At 41.9% G+C, this 25,395-nt stretch overlaps 1 protein-coding gene and 2 pseudogenes across 1 annotated transcript; all 3 read left to right on the top strand.

The window, feature by feature from the left end:
* Nucleotides 1-1,643: 1,643 nt before the first annotated feature.
* LOC103107099 (taste receptor type 2 member 19-like) lies at nucleotides 1,644-3,046 on the top strand (annotated as a pseudogene).
* A 2,366-nt stretch (nucleotides 3,047-5,412) lies between these two features.
* Nucleotides 5,413-6,330, top strand: LOC103107098 (putative taste receptor type 2 member 33). The gene has a single exon (XM_007515829.2). The coding sequence runs from the start codon at nucleotides 5,413-5,415 to the stop codon at nucleotides 6,328-6,330; it is 918 nt and encodes a 305-aa protein (XP_007515891.2).
* Nucleotides 6,331-23,134: 16,804 nt separating this feature from the next.
* Nucleotides 23,135-24,961, top strand: LOC103107097 (taste receptor type 2 member 19-like; annotated as a pseudogene).
* The last annotated feature ends 434 nt before the right edge of the window (nucleotides 24,962-25,395 follow it).

The raw sequence follows: 25,395 nt of genomic DNA, 5'->3' as shown, positions 1-25,395 counted from the left end.
AGGCCGAGGTGCCCAGGGGTGGTGGCCATGATAGGCTGCCGTGGCCCTGCCCCATGGCCCTGCCATGTCTGCTGCCCTGTTCGCAGTGGCCGAGCAGCGTGGAGGGATCACGCATCCAGTGTCCTTTACCATGCGGTGGAGAGCCGGCTCCTGTGGGCTGGCCTCGGGCTCTTGCGTGTTGGCATCGGGCTCCTGCGTGTTGGCATCAGGCTCTTGTGTGCTGGTGTTGGGCTCCTGTGTGCTGGCGTCGGCCTCATGCGGGCTGCAGGGCTGCGGGGCTCTGGGCGCGGTGCGGGGTTGTTTGGGCACAGCCGGCTGGCTGGCTGCTCCACCAGGTGGAAAAGGCAGCTCCACGCCTCGCCTCTTGCCTGCTGGCTCTTCCCGACTCCGCTGGCTGTTCTGAGTGCACCCGAGCGAGTGGAAACCACAGAGTGGTCCAGAGATAAATGTTCCAGAAACAGCAAAACAGTCTTGTGAAGAAAGAGCAGAGGCCTTTGGAGATCTCTTCACAAGCAGAAGAGAAGGCCATAGTGCATAGGTAGCCAAATTGTCTTCACTTATCTGAGAGATGAACAGTTCAGGTCCACGTGGGTGCCATTTGTTGTTAAAATTCGGAGGCTCCAGCTGGCCGGGCTAGCTTCACGGGCGGGTAACAGAGACGACCAGAGACATACAGCTGGGCAGGGAAGCTGTATTTCCTTATTCAGAAACAACAATTCATAAACTAACCCAAACTAATCACCAAACAAAACTCTCCTGCCTCCTTCTCACATGGCGGCGCCAAGAACTCTCAAACTCTGGAACTCTGGAACTCTCTCAGGGTTCCTTGGGCGGGGACAAGCGGGCCCGCGAAACTAGCAGGACTGAACCAATTTTCTTGGCAGGGGTAGAGCTAGAACAACCCAATGTAAAGCATACAACAATACACAACACCCCATATTTATTGCATATTGATATTTAAATATTGAATAAACAATAAGTTTATCAAAGCACTAAATGTGAGAAATACATTTGATAGCTTAAGGGTTAAAAATGCTGCATATGATAAAAACAATATAACCTAGATGATGTAATTATACATTTTGGAAATTAGAAGAAATGAATTTATTCATGAAATATGCATGTGTCTTTATGAACTTGTAAATAATGAAAATTTAGGTAACTAGCAGTTATTAGCCATCAGCACTAATGGAATATTGGCTTTTGGGATTCCCTAGAAAATCCTGAATGCGTTTGACAGAAGTTTGTATTCTCTCTACATAAATCTGGTATTAAGAAATCCATAATGATGATGATCCTAGTTATTAACATGTTCCCACTAATGATTTAGAAATTCACTGTGTGTCCTAAGTTTGAGAGTTTTTAAACATTTTTATTATAAATTTATTGGATAGAGATAACCAGAAATTGAGAGGGAAGGGGAAGATAGAGATGGAAAGACACTTGCAGTCCTGCTTCACCACTTGTGAAGCTTTCCCCCCTGCAGATGGACTTGGGGCTTGAACCTAGGTCCTTGCTCATTGTAATGTGTGCACTTAACCAGGTACACCACTACCCAGCCCCCCTAAGTTTGAGATTTATTTTTTGTTTGAGTTTTTAAATCTCACTAGTTAACAAGTAATCTGGAGAAGATAGGTTATGGAGAAATTAAACAATGAAAAGCTGCCAAACAATATGCATGTATTTGCATTCTAGCAAATGAGTATTTGGTTCTCATTTTAGTATCAGTTATGTAAATCCCAGCATACAGAAGGGACATAGAATGCGTGAACAATAGTTGATGTTTTTCTGGAAAGACATCACTGTCTGTTGATATGCCCTGATGCTTTCCTCCTTGACGTACTCCCAGAATTCATAAGAAACAAGAATCCTACTATGTATTCTGGAATCATCTGTACATTGAACCTAAGGTCAGAAAAATCAATACCAGTCATTTTCTAGAGTTATTTCCCCCCACCAAGCATGTTAACCCTACTACTAGGTATTCTTTCCATGCTTCTAATAACAGGATTTGTTCTGGGAAATCTTGCCAATGGCTCCATAGTACTGACAAACTGCATTAACTGGGCCAAGAAACACAAACTCTCTGCTGCAGACCAATTTCTCACTTTTCTGGCACTCTCTAGAATTGGCTTGCTTTGGGTGATATTAATAAAGTGGTACAGAGTTGTGTTAAATTCAGCCTCTTATGGGTTTGAAGTCTTTAGAATTATCATTCTTGTTTCCTGGATAATCAGCAACCATTTCAGCATCTGGTTTGGTACCACTCTCAGCATATTTTATTTGCTTAAGATAGCCAATTTCTTCAGTTGTATGGTTTTTTTTTTTTTTTTTTTTTTTTTTTTTTACCTAAAGAGACAAGTTCATATCATACTTTTCATAACACAGCTAGGGAGTTTGGTCTTTCTGATTTCTTATCTTGCAGTGGTAAGCTTACAAGTGAATTTTCTGCTAAGTGATTACAAAGGAAACCTCACTGGGAAAATGAGCTGCATGTCATACCGTTCAAAAAGGACAGTATTCACACTAGAAATCTTCATACCCTTTACTATGTCCCTGGCGTCTTTTGTTCTGCTAATCATTTCCCTGGAGAAACATCTTAAGAAGATGCAGCTCAGTGGCAAAGGAGCCAGAAATCCCAGCACAGATGTCCATATAAGAACTCTGCGAACCACCATCCCCTTTCTCCTGCTCTTTGCTGGCTACTTCGTGGTTGAAATCATCTCAGTTTGGGATTTTAAAACACAACATACCAAACGTCCGCCTCCTTTGCAAGACTTTTGGAATGCTGTATCCTTCAGCTCACTCATGGGTGCTGATTTGGGGAAAGAGGAAGCTGAAAGAGACCTCTCTGTGGTTTCCGTGGCAGCTGAAGGGCTGGCTGAGAGGAAGAGAATGAGTGGAGCATCCTGTGTCTCTTGCAGAAAACAAACTGGTGGGGTTGCTTACGTTTTGTTCTTCGACTGCTTTCTCTTCTATGGCATGATGAAATCATTTCCAAAGATTTTACTAGGGAAATCTTTTACCTTAACTTATCATGTAACAGATGTGTGTGTGTGTGTGTGTGTGTGTATGAATGAAGAGAAGACTAAAATACTTGTTTTTTTATTTTTATTTTATTTTATTTATTGCCACCAGGGTTATTGTTGGGGCTTAGTGTTGACACCACAAATTCTTGGCTTCTGGCAGCCATTTTTTTTTTCTTTCTACTTTATTTTTATGTGACAGGACAGAGAGAAATTGAGAGGGAAGGGAAGATAGAGAGTGTGAGAGAAAGATACCTGCAGACCTGCTTCAACACTCATGAAGCATCCTCCCTGTAGGTGGGAAATAGGGGCTCGAACCCAACTCGGTGGTCATGTGTACCATCACTGGTTAACCAAGTGCACCATCACTGGTTCCCAAGACTAAAATACTTGTCAACCAACTTTTTCTTAGGTAAAGAAATCTAATGCTACAAAAATACCATATAAAACTTGTCATGTTTATTTTCCATTCTCTGTTGTCAATTTTCAGTTACAGAAATGATACTCATTATTTCTGTCTTTTTATGTCAATATCTCAGGATACATTGCTATGTTGCACTGTAATTAGTACTGTACATAGGAGCCTCCATGTGTTTAGGACTCATAATTTGAACTCCTGTTCTTTTGGGTCATAATGATATTCAATTCTTAATCAAACTTGAAACATACATGTTTAGGATAGGTATTAATTCACCAACATTTATACTTTGTTGAAATCAAGGAAGACTTTTGCTAGGAAAAGGTAGACATAATACAATTCAAAATGACAGATAATGTAGAGTAAATTTTATGTGTATGTACAATAAACAACACTGAAAACTATTATACAAGTACTCAAAAGTTTATACAAAATCAAATTCTATAACAGGGATGAAGAAGAAAGAATGATTCTGCTCTGGTTTCAGTGCTGCTCTGTGTCTATGTGGACTTAGGAAATAATTGCATTCATTTTTTTTTTTCTAATAGGAAGATTTTATTTTTTTTTGTGGTTCAGACCTCATGTGAAAGTAATTCATTTTCCCCTACACTTCCTTTGGACCTCTGAGTTGCTGCACATATCACATATATTTTTTTGTGTGTATGTATGGAAAATTTTCAGACAAGAAGATTCAGGTTTGGACCAGCAGCATAGTTCACCTGGATAGTGCGCCTGTTTTGTCAAGTGTGTGACAGGTTTGAGCGAGTCCCACCACACTGAAGGAAGACTCACAACACGGGAGGGAGTTTCTGGGCTGTGGTATCTTCCTCTGTCTCTCTGTATCCAAACAAGTTGGTCTGGAGTGGTGTAGTCCTGGTGAGAAAAAAAAAATCTAATGTAATACTGCAGTGCCTCACTCAATGACTTGGCAAATATGAAAGTGGTAACTAGGAGATGGGGGTGTTTGCCTTCTTCCTTTTTCCTGAGCCTGGAAGTATGAGGGTGCTCATATACCAGCTTTGCTACTAATTCTTTTTTTTAAATTTTAATTTATAAAATGAAAACACCGATAAGACCATAGGATGAGAAGGGTACAGTTCCACACAAATCCCACCACCAGAATTCTGTATCCCATCCCCTCCCTTGAAAGTCTTTCTATTCTTTATCCCTCTGGGAGTATGGACCCTGGATCATTATGGGGTGTAGAAGGTGGAAGGTCTGGCTTCTGTAATTGCTTCCCTGATGAACATAGGCATTAGCAGGTCAATCCATACTCCCAACCTGTATCTCTCTTTCCCTAGTGGGGCAGGGATCTGGAGAGGTGGGGCTCCAGGACACATTGGTGGGGTTGTCTGTCCAGGGAAGTCCAGCTGACATCATGGTAGCATCTGCAACCTGGTGGTTGAAAAAGAGCTACTAATTCTTTGTGTGGCCTTGCCAAGCTCCTGTGTTCCTTGGTCCCATTCACTCTTAGAGATAAGTGATTTGACAGCTTTTCTAGTGGGTGGCTTCTTGCTATCTGCTGAGCTCCAACCATTTAGACACGTGTTGCATATTCTGTGTACAGGGTTTTTAAATGATACATGATGGAAGTGAATGCAAATTATGGAGTGGCTAAATAAGAAAACAATTGCAAAGGAAGGAAAGAGAATATGTCTATATTTGCATGCTCATTGGTATGAATGTAACCTTAACATCAACACCAGTTCTGAAATATCCCAAATGTGAGTGAAGACACAGAATGCTTGCATAGGAGTTCATCTGAGTTGCTTGGGAATAAAAATGTTTTTATAAAGACCTCCTTAAACTCTTCATTAGATAAACCTAGTGGATGACTGTTTGACATTGGTTGCAGAATTTAAACAAAGACTTTAATGGGCATCTAGACATCACCTGCACTGAGAACTTCAGGTCAGGATATTTAAGTTTCACAATTTGTTGTACAGGATCTTTGTTTTATTTCTAGACATGGTAAGTTTGCTAACAGGCATCCTTTACATGATAGTCATAGCAGAATTTGTCACAGGAAATGTTGCCAATTGCTTCATAGCACTGGTGAACTGCACTGACTGGGTTAAGAGACAGAAGATGTCCCTAGTGGATCATATTCTCACTGCTCTCGCGCTTTTCAGAATTGGCTTGCTCTGGACAATGTTAATTTATTCTCATGCAGTGGTATTTGATTCAGCTTCATACAGTCTTGAAGTGAACATGTCATTTCTTACTTTCTCAATAATAAGTAACCATTTTAGCCTCTGGTTTGCTACAAGTCTCAGCATATTTTATTTATTCAAGATAGCCAATTTTTCTGGTTTTGTATTTCTGTATCTGAAGTGGAGAATTAAGAAAGTGTTGCTTAGTTTAATGTTAGGGAGTCTGGCCATTTTGATTTCTCAGATTGCAGTGGAAGGCATATATGACAAGATGCTGGTCTATGAAGATGAAGGAAACCTCATGTGGAAGGGCACACTGAAAGCCAGTTTACTTCTTTCAAGAATGACTATCTTCACCCTAACAAACTTCATCCCCTTTATTCTGTCCCTGATAGCTTTTGTACTATTAATCTTTTCCCTGGGGAAACATCTCTGGAAGATGCAGTTCAGTGGCAAAGGAACTAGAGATGCCAGCACCCAGGTCCACATTAGAGCCCTGCAAACTGTCATCTCATTTCTCCTGGTGTTTGCTGGGTATTTCCTGACTCTAACTGGCTCACTTTGGAGCTTTTACAAGAAGCAGAGCAGATCACACCTTCTAGTCTGCCTGGCCATAGAAATCCTGTGTCCTTCAAGCCATTCATTTGTGCTGATCTGGGGGAACAAGAAGTTGAAAGAGGCCTTTCTATCTTTTCTGTGGCAGCTGAAGTGCTGGCTGAGAGAAAAAGTGTAGTAGGGCATTGTTTGTCTTCATGAAGAAAACAGATGGTGCTGACTACATTTACACTCCTACTGCTTTCTCCAGTGTGTATATAATTGAGACTTTTTCAAAGATTAGATAGCAAGATATTTTATTTAAGCATTTCACAAAAGGTATATATGTGTGAATAAAATAATTGCAAATGGAAAAAAGATTACAAGATTGACAGTTATTGTTACCATTATTATTTTTTATAAATAAGAAATTAAACCTTAAAAAATATTGGAAGTTTTCTTCAGGATTATGCATGCATGTGTACTCCACAATCTCTTTAATTTTATTTTATGTATAAAAAGGAAACACTAAGAAAACCATAGGATAAGAGGGGTACAACTCCACAGAAGTCCCACCATCAGAATTCTGCATCCCGTCCCCTCTCCCTTGATTGCTTTCCTATTCTTTAACCCTCTGGGAGTATGGACCCAAGGTCATTGTGGGATGCAGAAGGTGGGAGGTCTGGTTTCTGTAATTGCTTCCCCGCTGAACATGGGCATTGACAGGTTGATCCATACTCCCAGCCTGTTTCTCTTTTTCCCTAGTGGGACAGGGTTCTGGGGAATTGGAGCTCCAGGACATATTGGTGGGGTTGTCTGTCCAGGGAAGTCTGCTGGCATCATGCTAGCATCTGGAACCTGGTGGTTGAAAAGAGAGCTGTTGACTAATCATGATCCTAAAGGCTGGAATAGTGCAGATGAAGAGTTGGGGAAGGGTCTCCGATGTGTAGATATCTACTAGGCATATTTTAGATGTATTCCAAAGGGCCTATGGCTATACTATTTTTTTTTTCCCCTGAGCCTGAAATATGATATGCAGGTGGATCCAAGTTATTGTCTGGGGAGATGATGCCATGGCTGGGAAAGGACCAGAAAGCTGGACCAGGGAAGAGAGTAGCTCCCTAATATGGGAAAGGGGTATAAATATTGTTGACTGTAAACCCTATCGATTTGGTGTGATCTGGGCCCCATATTCAGCTTAGGATTTTATGTGACCTCTGCATCCCTGTATATCTGAGCTCACATTCTGTGGTCATGAGTAGAAGCATTCCAAGCTGCCCCAATATCAGGACCCATCTTCCTCAGGTGTAGCATAGATATGTTGTCCAGCCTCCCTTCAAAGGATGGAACATTCTCTACTGTTGTTGATCCAAGTTGAGGGCAAGGTCTTATGGGGGCCCACAAAAGGGTCTGTTTTGTTGTTCCTGATAGAGATGAGTGGTAACAATGGAGAGAGGGATTTATTCGAGGTCTAGGCCCATCATGTCTGTTTGGGAATCTCAGGACTCCCCGCATAGGGCCCCAGCTGATGGGGTGGCCTGATAGTGACTAAAGACTCATCATTAAAGTATGCCAGTCTCTTGCCCTTATTCAGCTTTTGCAGTACTTTCTTTGATAAAGTTAGCTTTGGAGTGAGTGAGGGAAGTATAATAGGAAGTAGGTGAGGAGTATAGCTAAGTCTAAGTAGACACTTTATACTGTCTCACTGCAGACTATTTTGTACTTTTGCTTTCAAGTATATATTTTGCCCTAATTTATGGATACATGTGAACATATGCCCTATTTCATGGGACCTGGTCTATATCTAGGTTTTGGGACTTTGTTAGGAAGTGAACCACCTGGAATGGAATTAGAAAACACGATGAAAGGAAAGGTCTTACCCAAGTAATGAGGGTGAAGGGTTGACATTCCATGCCTCATGTCTCTGGACACAGTCTGAAGTGAAGCATACAGAAGTGGTACTCGTTGCATTGATTAGGTTGGGATCAGCAGATGGAATATCATTTGGTATGACTTGAGAGAAGCATGCAGGAAAGTGAGCCCCACCCTAGAGGTTCCAGGACTGGGGGAAATATAGGCTCTATAGAGGAAGTGAGAGGTTCCTGTTGTCTTAGGGTTTAAGAAGGCTACAGATAGTTATTGCTATAATCACATTTTTTGGCAATTACGGTAACTTTGAAAAATCCTTTTGTTATGATTTTCTGTGTCATACACAACATCACCATAATTTATGTCTTTGACATTATTTGTATATAGCTGTGCCACTGGTTGCTTCTGTTCTCCCTAGTCTAGGCTTTTAAGAGAGTCAACATATCAAAGACTCAGCCATTAAAAAGTCTTGAGACACTCAATCAATTTTTTCCCTCTCATATTAATTAAATAGTGATTTTTATATCTACAAATTAAAAGGTGTGTACTTAAACACCATTCCCACCACCAAAAGACTGTGTCCTATCCTATCCTCCCCCTTCCCCCTGCCTGCCCCATGAAGCCAAACGTCCACCCTCTCCCTCAACCCAGGGTTTTTACTTTGCTGCCCTACTCCAAATTCACTCAAATCCTGCTTTGAATTTCCCTTTCTGTTCTTCTTTCTCAATTTCTGTTTATGAGTGGGATCATCCTGTACTCGTCTTTGTCTTTCTGACTTAGCTCACTTAACATAATTTCTTCTAGCTCCATCCAAGATGGGTCAGAGAAGGTGGGTTCATTGTTCTTAGTAGCTGTGTAGTATTCCATTATGTATATATACCGCAGCTTTCTCAACCACTCTTCTGTTGTTAGTCGCCTGGATCAAGGAACTTTTCTGCACTGCTGGTGGGAATGTAAATTGGTTCAACCTCTGTGGAGAGCAGTCTGGAGAACTCTCACAAGGCTAGACATGAACCTTCCACATGACCCAGTAATTCCTCTCCTAGGGTTATGTCCTAAGGACTCCATAACACCCAACCAAAAAGATACATGTACATCTACTTCATAGCAGCATAATTTGTAATACCTTTTATTTTTTAAAAAAATATTTATTTATAAAATGGAACCACTGACAAGACCATAGGATAAGAGGGGTACAACTCCACACAATTCCCACCACCAGAACCAGTTTCCCATTCCCTCCCCTGATAGCTTTTCTATTCTTTAACCCTATGGGCTATGAAGGTGGAAGGTCTTGCTTCTGTAATTACTTCCTCGATGAACATGGGCATTGACAGGTCAACTCTTACTCCCAGCCTCTCTCTGTCTTTCCCTAGTAGGGCAGAGGTCTGGGGAAGCAGGACTACAGGACACACTGGTACGGTAGTCTGCCCTGGGAAGTCCCATTGTCATCATGGTAGCATCTGGAACCTGGTGGCTGCAAAAGAGTTTAGATAGAAAGCAAATCAAATTGTTGCCTAATCATGAACCTATTGGCTGGAAGATTGTAGATGAAGATTTGGTTTCCGTTTTGGAGAAAGCTAGGAAGTCTTCTTTTGGTTTATACCAAGAGGCCCATGACCCAACTAGTTTTTGCCTGTGCCTGACATCTAATATGCAGGTAACCTAAGTTATTGTCTGGGGGGATGATGCCATAGTTGGAAAAAATACCAGAAAGCTGGATCAGGAAAGAGTGTAGCTTCCAAATATGGGAAGCATATATAAATATTATTAACTGTAAACTCCATTGATTTGATATGAGGCCCATAGTCAGCACAGGAACCTATGTAACCTCTGCATCCCTGTAGGTCTGAGCTCATATTCCATGGTCACAGCTAGGAACATTCCAGGCTGCACCAATTTCAGGACTCATCATCCTCAGGTGATAGGCGGAGTATGCTATTCAACCTCCCTTCGGAGAATGGAACATTCCCTACTATTGTTGATCCACATTGAGAGCAAGATCCTATGGGGGCCCATCAAGGGGTCCATTATGTTGTTCCTGATGGAGATGACTAGTGACAGTGGTGATTGGGGATTTCTTAGAGGTCTAGGCCCATCATGTCTGTGTGGGAATCCCAGGACTTCCTGACTAGGGCCCAGGTGATGGGTAGTGACTAGAGAGTCATCATTAAAGTATGCCAGCCTCTTGCCCTTATTCAGCTTTTGTAGTCCTTACTTTGTCTGACAAGGAGTGGTTGAGGGACATGCAATAGAAGGTGGGTGAGAAGGTCTAAGTAGAAACTATTTTATTAGGTACTTTATGGTGTCTCTTTAAGTCTTTCTGCTTGCTTGCTACACTTACTGACTCACTGCAAACTACTGTGCACTTTTGCTTTAAGATATATGTTTTCCCCCAACTTCTGAATATATGTACATATGCCCCATCTAATGGACCCTGGTCTATATCTATGTTTTGAGGTTTGTTAAGAAGTGTACCACCAGAAATGAATTTAAGGAGTCTAGCTAGGAAAGGTCTCACCAAAGTAATGAAGCTGGTGTGTTCACATTCCACACTTGATGTTTTTGGATGCAGTTCGAAGTGAAACATGCTGAGGTGGTACTGGTTGCATTGATTAGATTGGGATCAGTAGGCACAGTATCAGTTGATATGAACTGGGAGAAGCATGCAGGAAAGTGAGCCTCATTCTAGAAGTTTCAGGACTGGGAGAAATATGGGCTTTATAGAGAAAGGGGAAGGTTCCTGCTATCTTAGGGTTTAAGAAAGCAATAGATCGCAACCTAATCAACGCAACAAGTGCTACCCCAGCATGCTTCACTTCAGACTGTGTCCAGAGACTTCAGGTGTGGAATGACAACCCTTCAGCTTCATCACTCGGGTGAGACCTTTCCTTTCATAGTATTCTCTAATTCCATTCCAGGTGGTCCACTCCCCAATAAAGTCCCCAAACCTAGATATAGACCAGGTCCCCTGATATAGAGCATATGTTCACAACGTGTCCATAAACCAGGGAAAAATATATACCTGAAAGCAGAAGTGCACAAGTCTGCAGCGAGTACCGCCCCAACACTTCATCCGAACTATTCCAGCCTTTAGGACCATGATTGTTCATCAATTTGTTTGGCTTTGTATGTTAACTTTCTTTTCATCCACCAGGTTCCGGATGCCAGCATGATGCTGACCAGACTTCCCTGGACTGACGACCCCACCAATGTGTCCTGGAGCTCTGCTTCCCCAGAGACCCACCCTGCTAGGGAAAGAGAGAGGCAGACTGGGAGTATGGATCGACCAGTAAACGTCCATGTTCAGATAGCTATTATTCTGTCATGAATTGCTGCTTTTTAACCAACAGCCAATAGCAATGTTTTTTAGGAAGTGACAGTAAAATTTGAATGCCTTTCTCTTTTTTAAAAATTATCTTTATTTATTTATTTGAATAGATACAACCAGAAATCAAGAAGGAAGGGGTTGATAGAGAGGAAGAGAGACAGAGAGAGACAACTGCAGCCCTGCTTCCCTAGTTGTTAAGCTTTCTCCCGACTGGTGGGGCAATGGACTTGAAACTGGGTCCTTGCACATTTTAACACCTGTGCTCAACCAGGTGAGCCACCACCTGGCCCTGTGACAGTAAAATTTGAAAGTGATCAAATGAATATCTTTTGTATAAGTTTTATATATATAAAATAAACAGTACTGAAGCATACTGAGTACAGCAACAGAAAACCTTAGAAAACTTTTAAGTTCTACTCTAGGGTTGCAGAAGAAAGAAAATAATTGTGACCTGTTTTCAGTGATGTTCAGTGTCCAGGTACAGCTAAGAAAGCAATTTCTTCTAGTTTTTTAATTAAGAGGACTTACTTTTTTTTTCTGTAGTGAAGTCTGATGTTAAAGTATTAATTTTCTCCAGATAATGTTTGGTTTCTGGATTATTAATAGTATCTTCCATTTTGCCACCTTAAATTATTTTTCTAGAAAAATATCAGTTGCCCTATCTGAAAAAGAATTAATACAAGAACAGTAAAAAACAGTTATGGTATATAATTTAGTGACATTTATATGTACATTAAAATCTGATTTAGATTATATTTGATCATCATAATATTATATTTGATCTTGTTTTTGTTTATTTTGCTTCTGAAATAGCATTGTTTCATATCACTATGTTTTAGAAGTACAATTTTATAGCATTTCAAAACATGTCAATCTGTCACACACCTGTAATACACCAATGCCCTTCCACCAAAATCTACTGGAATTTTCTATCCTTACAACCCACAGATTATAATTAGTGGACAATACTCTCTCAGGTTTGTAAATTCCTATGCCTGATTTCATTATCTATCATGGGCACACATGGAAAATTATCAAGGTGCTAAGGTTGAGTGGACAACATTAGCATTTACACTGGAAAATATATGGTTGGTGACTGTGAGTAATAAAGAGTGTTCTTTAAGTTTGGAAATCAGGGAACTGTTCAATTGTATTAAATATGTAAGAATAAGAAACTCTCATTAGCTTATTTCATTCTTAGCAATTTGGCTTGGACAAACTCATCCAATTAATTAATTAATAAACAAGCCAATTTAAAAGATAAATCTAAAGGGCCAGGTGATGGAGCACCCAGTTGAGCACACACAGTATTATAGTAACATGTGCACTCATCCTGGTGAGCTACTGCCTGGCCCCCCACACTATGAAGCAGAAGGACCTAGGCTCTAGACTCTGGTCTCCACTAGCAGGGTGGGAAAGTTTCATGAGTGGTGAAGCTATGCTGTTGGTCTTCCCCCTGCTGCCCCCCCCACTCTACCCCCGCACTCTCTCCTTCCTTCCTGTCTTTTCACTCTCAAGTCTTCTCCATTTCTGTTAAGTTAAAAAAAAAAAAAAAGGAAAAAACTTGACCACCAGGAGCTGTGGATTTGTGGTGCAAGTATTGAGCTCCAGTGATAACGCTGATGACAAACAACAAGAAAAACAACTTAAATGACTCCTTATAAGGACATCTATGTTTGTTAATTTTTACAAGCTTATAAGTAATGCTATCATGGATAAGTATTAATATCTGCATACTGGGCCTGGCAGTAGAGCATATACAGGAACATGAGTAAGGATGTAGGTTCAAGCCCATCGTCCCTACCTGCAGTGCTGCAGGTATCCAGGTCTCTCTCTCTCTCTCTCACTATATATGCATCTTTCTATCCCCTCTCAATTTCTCTATGTCTTTATTAAAAAAAAAAGACTTTAGTATGCAGATGAAGAGTTGGGGAGGTTTCTCCATTCTGTAGATAGCTAGTAGACATATTTTAGTTATATTCCAAAGAGTCTGTGGCTAGACTAGGTTTTTTCTTTTTCCTGAGCTGCCGGGATAGCCTGAGGGTACTTCTTCCCGAGCTAGTGCTCTCTGGGTTGGAGAGAACTCAACTGGAGCTGATCTAGGCTGCTGTGTGGGAGAGGGATCAGGAACTCGTGCTGCACCAACTTCCGCAGGAGATACACTCTGGAACTCTCGGAGCCGGAAAGCAATTTAAAATTAAAGTGTCTTTAATCAGAAGAGCAGCTGTTTTTATACTCTCCAAGTAGGGTGGAAACAGGATGTGATATAGAGAGGGTGGAGAGAAAAGTGACTGGTGAAAATCAGAGTGTGACAAAGAAGGGATCAGTGTGTGACAAGGAGGGGGTGGAGCAGGAGAGAATCCTATCATAGAACCACCAATGCCCTGGAGTGCTTTATGTAAAAGTGATTTATGTAAATAGACCAAAGCTTTGGATCAGTAAAATCCCTATATAGGCATATGGTTAAGCAGAAGCCAGGGGGAGATGGCAACTACCCAACATCTCCCCCTTTCTTTTTAACTTTTTGCCATAGTATCAGGAGTGCGGGGCACTTTGTGAGGCAGGGAGACTGATAAGAGGCACACCTTTTTTTGGGTTCTACTGTCCCTCCTTGCTCAACCTCTCCGTGGAGAGAGAGACTAACAGGATTGACACACCCCTCAGGCTCAAGCCCTTCCAAGCTCAACCATATCCTCACAATTCCCCAACATCTTCCTCTTACTTAATGGCCATATATAACTGGGTCAATGTCTGTAAAAGGCTTCATCTCTGTCAGGGGAATAGCAGTGTAGGGGTGAACGGAAACCTGTTGGGAAGAAAGCAGAATGATAGTGTGTAAGTGTCTTCAAAAATAACTAGCACAAGACAGGGAGGGATAAGTAAGAGTAGCAAGAGACAGAGTGAGCCTGATGGGTGGAGGAGTGGGGGCCTGATAAGCCGAGGGGCTAGAGGGGTGATCTGGCATTGCAAAATCCCGAGTCAGCTGGCGGTAAGTTCTATGAACTGCTACAGTCATTCTTCAAGAAGTCCAGCAGTATAAAAGGAGTGTCCAGCAAGTTCTATAGAAGCATCAGTCCAATGTCAACGGCCAGGAAATAAATGCCACACGTCTATCTTGATGGAGGAGGACGGCCACCGGAACTTTTCTTCTCTGTAGAGAGTGACCTGGAACCGCCAAAACATGATGGGTGAAACAGAAGCAGGAAGAGCAGACACCGATGGTTGAGAGAAAGGCAGTAGGAAAGTCTTATCCTTCGGAGTCTGTGAATCAGGTTCTCCAGATCGTGTCAGGTCACATCATGGGTTTCTGGGGATGGCTGTAATTGTGGGTGATGTCAGAGGTCAGGGGTCCAAGATGGATTTCTGGGGATTCTATATGAGCAGATGCTTCTTTATGCGAAGGCTTGTCATAGCTGTAGTCAATTACTTATGAAAAAACTTTGTAACAAATTAGAAGTTTACTACAATTGATAACTCAATGATTATAACTGGTTTAGGTATCTTTATAATTTTGTGTAAAGGTCATCTTACGTGACCTCATGTAGCAGTCTTTATATAGCAAAGTTTTCATACCGAGTTTAAGTTACATATATTGATTCTTGACTATTTTTACATTGGGTTTTTAAGCAAACTCAGGTTACTAGAGTTAACACATTTTAGTGACAATTTTTTTTTTTGGTACATTTACAATATCAGATTGATGCCAAATTTGTTGTGGATTGATTTCCACAAGATAGCTTACAGGACATTTTTGGGGGCCCTCCAAAAATGTCCTGTATAGAGAATCTGTATTTTAACTTAGGAGATGATGAATTGTCACATTGAATATTTAGAGTTTTACCTTAAACACTCAGTTACTTAAATGAATTGATTTTACCTCTTCTCGTAAAAATGTAACTTCGAAGTTACAATTTAACTGTTAAGTTAATGTTTACCAAACTTGAAACACGCATATTAAACATATAGTTTATAACACACAGGAGGAGAAAAACTTGTAAATAAGATATATCATTTCAAATGTGAATTTAGGACTACTGTCATAGTTGAACCATCTTTACTCACACAGTTTAAGACTAAACATTTCATATTGGTATCAAGACTTAAAAAAGAAATCAAAAGGGGGAAATGAACAATTTTTGGACTGTTTCTGGACGTCTCCAGAAACCATGGCTGCATCCAGCCGTTTGATATAAAGTCAGTTAACTTTCAGAGTACTCTGAGCACAATGGGTCATACAAAAATTTTGGTCACTCAATTTTTTTTTTTTCACTCACTCACTCACTCACTCATAAAACACAACTGGCCAGTCATAGCATAAGACATTCATTCGGGGGGGGGGGAAGTTCTGTGAATCAGATTTTTTTTTTTGATTCTGCCATGCTGTATTATGGATCCTGGGGTGCATCCTGTAGCCAGTCCTCTTGCAGCCAGTCTTCTTGCAGTGTTTCTTGTTCTTCAGGGATATCAGCGCCATCATGTGGGTATTGCCGGACATGGCGGGCAGGAACCCAAACAGGCTTGGAGTAATTTTGTGGAAAAATACATGCGAAACCCCTCCCCATAGTCAACAGGGGGTCAGGTCCTTTCCAAATTTTATCAAGTGGGTCTTTCCATTTGACTTTAATAGCTGGGAGGGTGGGTGGTGTTTGCCAATGAAGAATTATAGGAGGTTGGTCGGAGTTTTTGTAAATATTAAAGAGATTTAATGTAGTTAAGGCTTTTGCCAGCTGGATATTAGGGGGGTACATTTCCCCTTTTTCTTTATTTAATTGAACCTTAAGAGTTTGATGGGCCCTATCAACAATGCCTTGTCCCTGTGGATTATACAGAATGCCTGTAGTATGAGTAATGTTCCAGAGGGAACAAAAATCTTTAAATTGTTTGCTGGTAAAAGCAGGTCCATTATCCGTTTTAAGTTGAAGTGGTAAGCCCATTACAGCAAAACAGGAGAGCATATGGCTTATAAGCTTTTTTGAGTTTTCTCCAGTCTGAGCTGTAGCCCACATAAACTTAGAGAAGGTATCAATTGAGACGAACACATATTTTTGTTTGCCAAAGTTAGGTATGTGGGTAACATCAATTTGCCAAAGAGCGTTGGCTTTTAAACCTCGAGGATTAACCCCCAGAGTCTGAATAGCAGGTGTTTTGATTAGACCTGCACAGGAGGAACATGTAGCAAGAATACGTTTTAACTGTGGCAGAGGAATATCAGGAAATCGAGCTCGAAGACCTTTAAGATTAACATGGGTTAGGGAATGAAAGTCAGCAGGATTAGAGACAGAGGCTAGGAGAATTCCTGTGGAGGCAAGGCGGTCAGCTGCAGCATTCCCTTCGGACAGGGGACCAGGAAGAGGGCTGTGGGAACGTAGGTGCTGAACATACAGTGGATGGGTTCGAGAACAGAGCATAGAGGCAATTTGAATTAAAAGAGGAGAAAGTGGGTTGTCATCAATTCTTACATAAGATTGAGCAAGCCATGGAAGTAAGTTAACAGTATACACACTGTCAGAAAAAAGGTTGAAGGATTCTGGTACAGCTTTTAATGCAAGGAAAACAGCATAAAGTTCTTTGTACTGAGGGGAATTATCAGGAAGTTCAGTAAAGAGAGGTTTGGGGTATTGCTGGTCTGGATAATATATAAGGGCAGCAGCTCCCTTTTTTCCACCATCAGTGAACACTGTAGGAGCAGAGGGGATGGGATCTCGAGAGAAAAGTTTAGGTACTAGTAGAGGCAACAGAGGTAAAGAAGCTATCAAATTATTAGAGGGAAAATGATTATCTAATTGTCCTGGAAAACCCATTAAACTTATGGCAAAACGAGAATGGTGGCGTATGAGCCATTCTGTATCAGTGAGAGAAAAGGGAAGAATGATTGAATCTGGTTCCCTTCCTAAGACCTGAACCGATCTGTTTCTTCCTTGGCGAACCATAAATGCTAAGGCATCAATCTCGGTAAGGAGTCTTGGAGCTCCGCCTACTGGCGTATGAAGCCATGTTTCTGCCACAATGCCCCCACTACTGTGGGGGTGGAGTTAAAGATTAGAAGATTTACTGGAGAGGAGGGGGAGAATCGAACGAGGTGCATGTCCTAGAGAGCCTGGTTAACTTTTTCCAGAGCCAAGGATGCTTCGGGGGTTAACATACGCTTTGAGGAGGGCTGTTTGTTTCCTTTTAACAGATCGAACAGTGGTTGCAGGCAGCTCGTAGGCAGATAAAGATACTGCCTAAGCCAATTCAAATTTCCAAGAAAACTTTGTAAAGAAGCAAGAGTGAGATTAGAAGGAAAAGTAACACAAGGTTTTAAAGGACGAATCTGCGTTAGGGAAATTTCTGAGCCTAAGAAAGATATTGGAGGGATTAGCTGTATCTTCTCAGGAGCTACATTAAGTCCACTTCTCTTTAAGGCAGGGATTAGAAAATCACGTAGGGCGGAGAGATCTGTATCTAATTCTCTCCATATTAACACGTCATCCATATAATGAAAAACCTTAAGGCCCTTATGAATATATGGGAAAAGGGCAGATTTAACAACCTCTTGACAAATAGTAGGACTATTAGCCATGCCCTGGGGCAGTACCACCCATTCAAATCTATCGGCAGGGCTGGCATTATTAATGGAAGGAACAGAGAAAGCAAAACGTTTACAATCTTGTGGGTGTAAGGGAATAGAGAAAAAACAATCCTGTATATCAATAGCTATGATTGGAATTCCTGTGGGAATTGCGGAAGCAAGAGGCAAACCCCTTTGGGGGGAGCCCCAAACCTGCATGGTTTTATTAACTGCACGAAGATCTTGGAGGAGGCGCCATTTTCCTGAGCGCTTTTTAATTACAAAGACTGGAGTATTCCATGGCTCTGAGAATGACGAATGTGTCCCAAAGATAACTGCTCTTGGACGAGTTTTTTAAAAAATTTCTAGCTTCTCCCTAGGCAAAGGCCACTGTTCCACCCAGACAGGCTCATTAGAAAGCCAATCTAAGCGGGGAGTTCTGTTACGAACAGTGGCAGTTAATATTGGGGGTGCTGGTTGGGTCTAGCAGTCTCACAGGAGTGAGTGTGGTGTCCTGCAGAGGTGTCTGAGGATATCACTACATCTAAAGATTCCAGCAAGTCTCTTCCCAATAAATTGGTGCTTATATCAGCTATTAAAGGCTGAAAGCGTCCGGTAGTCCCTTCTGGATCTTCCCACACAAGGGAATCTCGTGTGCGGAATGCCTGAGTCAATCCTCCAACACCATGTAAGCGTGGTCCTGGGAGGAGTTCCCAACTCTGGGGAACCTCTGCTTGTCTTAATATTGTCTTATCTGCTCCCGTGTCAATCAAACATTTAAAAGGAATATTACCAATCTTTACTGTCATAGTTGGGTGACCCCTTTCTAAAACAGAGGTGGTCCATAAAATCTCAGGCTCTGAATTCGAGCTGTTCTCTTGCTCCAGCCAGTTATTTCTATGCTGGAAGTTCCCACATACCGCGGGTTCCTCCTTCTGCTCACCCTCTGTTATTGTTACTTGGCGTGGTGGGTGTAGCGATGGATTGGGTCCCAAGCTGGGCTTCTGTTTGTGGAAGAAGGGCACAGCACCAAGTGGGCGACCTGCTTCCTTCCCTCTTGGGGGCGGGGCTAAGGGAAGCCCCATACCTAGTTTAAATCCCTGTTTACATTTGGCAGAGGCGTGCCGTTCCTATGGAATCTTGACCAACAATCTCTCCTCCAGTGAAATCCTTTCTGGCATCTGGGACAAGGCATTCGTGGTCTCTGATTCCCTGTCTGGAGGCGGGGTTGCCCTGATTGGAGGTGGGGTCGCCCTGACTGGAGGTGGGGTCGCCCTGACTGGAGGCGGGGTCGCGGTCTATTTTCTGGACATTGGTTACGCCAATGCCCTTGGCGACCGCACTGAAAGCAAGCTCCTTTTTGCTTATGTAAGGTAGCTGCATAGGCCTGTAACATAGGTCCTTGAAAAGAGCTTGATCTGAGATCCTGTGTAGCTAGAATCCAAGTATCTGGGTGTTCGTTTTTAAGAGTGATACAGGCCTGTCGAAAATGCGGAAGCATTCCATCCCAGACTATGGATCGCAGAAGGAGAAAACGAGCGTCAGGATTATAAATCTTCCTTTCCAAACTCGACTGGACCCTGGCAATGAATTTAGCGAGGGATTCATCAGGTTCTTGTTGCAGGGAGAGAATGGGGGCTGAGGCTGCTCCCATGGGTGGTGTTAATCGCTCCCATGCTTTTAATGCACACAGGCATACTTGATCAAAATACCCTGCTGGAAACTTGGCTTCCGCCTGTTGAATCCCTGTTTCTAATTGGCCTGTTCCAAACAATGCATCAAAATTACCCTCTGGCTGATTTTGAATATTTTCCCGCGATTGTTGTAAACATTCGTCATGAAAGAATGCCTCCCATTGCAGGAAGAGGGGGCCTGGGAGCGCAGCACGAGTCACATCTCTCCAATCTTGAGGGGTATTAAGGTTCTGAAGCAGGCCTTGTAAAATGGACCTGGTCCATGGGGCATGAACACCGTCATCTTTGATAGCCTGGCGTAGTTCCTTCAGGTCTGTGGCGGAATATGGATACCAGGCCTGAGGTTTTTGTCTATTGGGGGCAACATTGACCGGAAATGTGTGGACTTGCTCTGATAAGTGTGTAGCGGTAGGAGGAGTCATCGAAGTGGAAGCTTCTGGACAAGTGGCCGAAGAAGTGGTTTTGGAGGCTACAGGAGAATTCGGACATGTGTCTATCAAAACAGGGTGGGGTGAAGAAGCAGCCGTGGAGGCAGCAGGAGGTTCCGGACACGTTTCTGCCAAAATGGGGGTGGCCGAAGAAGTGGCTGTGGAGTCCAAAGGAGAATTCGGACACGTGTCTGCCAAAATAGGGGCCTCAGGGCAAGATGCCAAAATAGGGGCCTCAGGGCAAGATGCAGAGGAATTAGGGTGGGTCAAGATCACGACAGGCCTTTGCTTCTTCTTGTTTTTAAGGTGCTGGTTAAGTTCTATGATTACTTCCTTTATCTCTTTGACCTCAGCCTCTAGGTCCTTAAGCCTTTTGAGAGGTTGACCTATATATCCCTTAAAAGCTGCTATGATGATCAACAGGATATAAGGTGAAGCCCCGAGAAAAATGTCCCAGATATATAAAAATTGTATACTGGAAAAAGAATGCAGGATTTGGAAAAGATTTTCCATGGTGGAAAGATCTCCGGAAAACAATAAGAAAGAAAAAAAATCACAGTGCCTTAACACAATATTGCAGATACCCAAAAGGTGTGTACTTATCTAAGATGTCTTCTTGTAAATCTGCTGCTTACAGGTCCCTGTTCGGGCGCCAGATGCCGGGATAGCCTGAGGGTACTTCTTCCCGAGCTAGTGCTCTCTGGGTTGGAGAGAACTCAACTGGAGCTGATCTAGGCTGCTGTGTGGGAGAGGGATCAGGAACTCGTGCTGCACCAACTTCCGCAGGAGATACACTCTGGAACTCTCGGAGCCGGAAAGCAATTTCCAAGTGTCTTTAATCAGAAGAGCAGCTGTTTTTATACTCTCCAAGTAGGGTGGAAACAGGATGTGATATAGAGAGGGTGGAGAGAAAAGTGACTGGTGAAAATCAGAGTGTGACAAAGAAGGGATCAGTGTGTGACAAGGAGGGGGTGGAGCAGGAGAGAATCCTATCATAGAACCACCAATGCCCTGGAGTGCTTTATGTAAAAGTGATTTATGTAAATAGACCAAAGCTTTGGATCAGTAAAATCCCTATATAGGCATATGGTTAAGCAGAAGCCAGGGGGAGATGGCAACTACCCAACACTGAGCCTGAAATGTGCTATGCAGGTGGGTCTAGTTATTGTCTAGGGAGCTGACAACGTGGCTGGAAAAAGGACCAGAAGGCTAGATCTGGGAAGAAAGTAGCTCCCAAATATGGGAAAGGTGTATAAATATTGTTTACTGTAAACAGAGACCCCCCCCACCACCAACTCTTCATCTGCACTACTACAGCCATTAGGTTCATGATTAGTCAACAACTTGTTTGGTTTTATATGTTAACTCTCTTTACAGCCACCAGGTTACAGATGCTAGCAGGATGCCAACCAGACTTCCCTGGACAGACAACACCACCAATGTGTCCTGGAGCTCCACTTACCCAGAGCCCCACCCTACTAGGGAAAGAGAGAGACATGCTGGGAGTATGGATCGACCTCTCAACACCCATGTTCAGTGGAGAAGCAATTACAGAAGCCAGACCTTCCACCTTCTTCATCCCACAATGACCTTGGGTCCATACTCCCAGAGGGTTAAAGAATAGAGAGGAGGTGGGGTACGGAGTTCTGGTGGTAGAAATTGTGTGGAGTTGTACCCCTCTGATCCTATGGTTTTGTCAGTGTTTCCTTTTTATAAATAAATAATAAATAAGAATTTAAAAACAAACAAAAAAGAAAAGAGGAAAAAAGAGAAAAAAAAGAAAGGAAGGAAGAGGGAAATGAAGGAAAGAAAAAGAAAAGGTATCAGTATACCTTGTCTTTTTTAGGGAGCATTGGACTGGTGTGGATAAGAAAAGCTAGATTTTTCTTTATCTAAATGTGGTGTGAAAATAGGCCTGTAATGAGAAGCCCAAGGAAGGTCAAGTTCCATCTACTACATGGAATTTAATGTATGTCCTATGCAAAAGGCAATAAATCTTACCACTAACAATTAAGTCACTGAAGCACATAAAAGGGAACTGTTAACCAAAGGAGAATAGCAAAGGAGATCTTTATTTCCCTACTGGCCAGTAAGAAATCACCTTTCACTTTGCCATCATCCTTGCCCAGCCTATGGCAAGGATGCACAGTATAAGAGGAGTCCAAGAGACTTTTAGGGATGGACAAGGATTCCCTATAAAGACAGCATTTAGCCCAGCGACTAGAATACTATTTGCTGGGGGATGACTCTGTGAGATCTATGGTCTCACATATGTTGCTCTGTCTCTCCAGACTAGCCATCCATGTTTAAAGCCCCCTTTTCTCCTACCATCTAATTTATCACTCATGCTCATGCTCAGTTCTTTAATAGAGTTTATCTTTTGAGTTTAGTTTGTATTTAAATATTGTCTCAGCATATTTTATTTGCTCAAGATGGACAGCTTCTCTAGCTCTGTATTATATGAACTTCGTTCTTTGTATCTCTTCTCCTAAAGTGGTGAGTTAAAAATGTAGTTCTCAGAATATCAAGATAATATGAGATATATTAAATATTCAGGAACTTTGAGAGTTTCTTTGAAAAGACTATTTTACTCAACTATACCGTGGGGTACCACTTTATGTGAGAGCTGAGAGGTACTCTGGTCCCCACTCTCATAGAACAAACATCAATCAACCAGCTTAAATGATTTCTAACTGTATGTATCTGTGTTTATACACATGCCAGTTTATGAGCTTAAAAAATACAGTAATGTTACAGTCTCAATCAGTAACAACCAGCTTTTAGGGAGTATTGCTTTTCCTGGGAGTCTCAAGAAAATATAGAATGCTTTTGCCAAGAGAAACTTTTGATTTCTTTTGACATAAATCTGACATTAAAAATAAATCCATATTGATGGTGATCCTAGGAATGACCAGAATATGTTTATCTGAATAGCCAACCTCTGTCACTTTGTAAATGTGCTTACTAGCAACCAAGTTGCTGAGGGGGAAGTTAGACAAGGAAAAAGTTGCAGAGCATGTCCTTATTTGCCTACCAGCAAAGAAGATAATCTGTTTTCACTTGATCATCAGTCACATATGTCCCAGCCTATGACCAGGATGCACAGTGTATAAGGAGAGGAGAGATGAACAATGCTCTCTTGTACAGAAAGCTTTGCCACTATCCATTATTCACTGTCAGAAAATGAAACCAGTGATTTCCAATATGACTTTTTTCACCTTGACACAATCATGTTCCTATCTCAAATTATGTCTATCCCAGTATTGGCAGGATTTGTTCTTGGAAGTTTTGCCAATGGATTCATAGCATTAGTGAGTGGCACTGACTGGATGAAGGGTCACAAGATCTCCCCAGTGGATAGGATCCTCACTGCTCTGGCTTGCTCCAGAATAATCTTGCTTTGGGTTATGTTATTTCATTGGTATGCGACTATGTTTAACTCAGCTTTTTACTGCTTAAAAGCATTTCAATTTACTGTTCTCTTTTCCTGGACAGTAAGCAATTACTTCAGCATCTGGTTTGTGGCATGCCTCAGCATCTTTTATTTGCTCAAGATTGCCAGTTTCTTTAACCTGCTGTTTCTTTACCTCAAGTGGAGAGTGAAAAATGTACTTGTTATAACCCTGTTGGGGAGTGTTCCTCTTTTGGTTTCTCAGTTTACAGTGGCCAGCATAAATGAGACCAATTTCATAAGAGAATATGTAGGAGAAGTGACTTGAAAGACCAAATACAAAGATATTCTATATTTTTCAAATGTTACTGTGTTCATTCTCACAAACTGCATTCCTTTCACTATGTCGCTATTATCTTTTGTGCTATTAATCTTTTCCCTGGGGAAAGATCTCCAGAAAATGCAGCTCAGTGGCAAAGGAGCCGGAGACACCAGCACCCAGGTCCATGTAAGAGCCTTGCAAACAGTCATCTTCTTTATTTTATTTTAATTTTTTTAAAGATTTATTTATTCCCCTTTGTTGCCCTTGTTGTTTTATTGTTGTAGTTTTTATTGTTGTTGTATAGAACGACAGAGAGCAATGGAGGGAGGAGGGGAAAGACAGAGGGGGTAGAGAAAGACACCTGCAGACCTGCTTCACCGCCTGTGAAGCGACTCCTCTGCAGGTGGGGAGCTGGGGGGCAGTCATCTCCTTTCTTGTGGCATTTGTCATTAACATCATTGGTTTCATCATCTCTGTTTGGAATTTTGATTGGCTGTTGAGTAAAACGTTCATTGTTATTTGCAGTACTCCTGGATTTTTATATCTTTCAGTGCACTCTTTTATCCTGATCTGGGGAAACAAGAGGCTGAAAGAAGCTTTTCTTTTTTTTTTTTTTTTAATATTTATTTTATTTATTTATTCCCTTTTGTTGACCTTGTTGTTTTATTATTGTAGTTATTATTGTTGTTGTCGTTGTTGGATAGGACAGAGAGAAATGGAGAGAGGAGGGGAAAGACAGAGAGGAGGAGAGAAAGATAGACGCCTGCAGACCTGCTTCACCACCTGTGAAGCGACTCCCCTGCAGGTGGGGAGCCGGGGTTCGAACCGGGATCCTTATGCCGGTCCTTGTGCTTTGTGCCACCTGCGCTTAACCCGCTGCGCTACAGCCCGACTCCAGAAAGAAGCCTTTCTGTCATTTCTTTTGCAACTGAGGTGCTAGCTGAAAGACACGAAGTAATGGGCCATTATTTTTTTTATCTCCTTGTCATGTTTTATGCTATTACTGGTTTTTCAAAAGTGTATAGAATCAAGTGATTTCAGATCAATTAGCTGGAAATTTCTTTTGCCCTAGTTTATCATAAAACTGCATATGTGTTTATTTATGAAAAAAGAAAACTTATATTTCATGAATATAATTTCCATTTATAGTTTACATTTATATTTTTCCCCCCTGATTTATGGTGGTATAGGTGATTGATTGAATCTGTGATTTGGAGTCTCAGACATGAAAGTCTCTTTGCATAATGATTATGCTACTTCCTCTTCCGCTCACTCCCATTTTATTTACACTTATGAAAAAGAAACATTGACAAAACCATAGGATAAGAGGGGTACAATTCCACACAGTTCCTACCACCAGATCTCCATATCCCATTCCCTCCCCTGATAGCTTCCCAATTCTTTAACCCTTTGGGAGTATGGACCCAAGGTCATTGTGGGATGAAGAAGGTGGAAGGTCTGGCTTCTGTAATTGCTTCCCTGCTGAACATGGGCATTGACAGGTAGACCCATACTCCCAGCCTGTCTCTCTCTTTCCCTAGTAGGGTGGGGCTCTGGGTAAGTGGAGCTCCAGGACTCATTGGTGGTATTGTCTGTCCAGGGAAGTCTGGTTGGCATCCTGCTAGCATCTGGAACCTGGTGGCTGTAAAGAGAGTTAACGTATAAAGCCAAACAAGTTG

Source organism: Erinaceus europaeus, chromosome 7, assembly GCF_950295315.1.
Source record: "Erinaceus europaeus chromosome 7, mEriEur2.1, whole genome shotgun sequence".
NCBI lineage: Eukaryota > Metazoa > Chordata > Mammalia > Eulipotyphla > Erinaceidae > Erinaceus > Erinaceus europaeus.
This window is presented reverse-complemented; position numbering and strand designations above follow the sequence as displayed.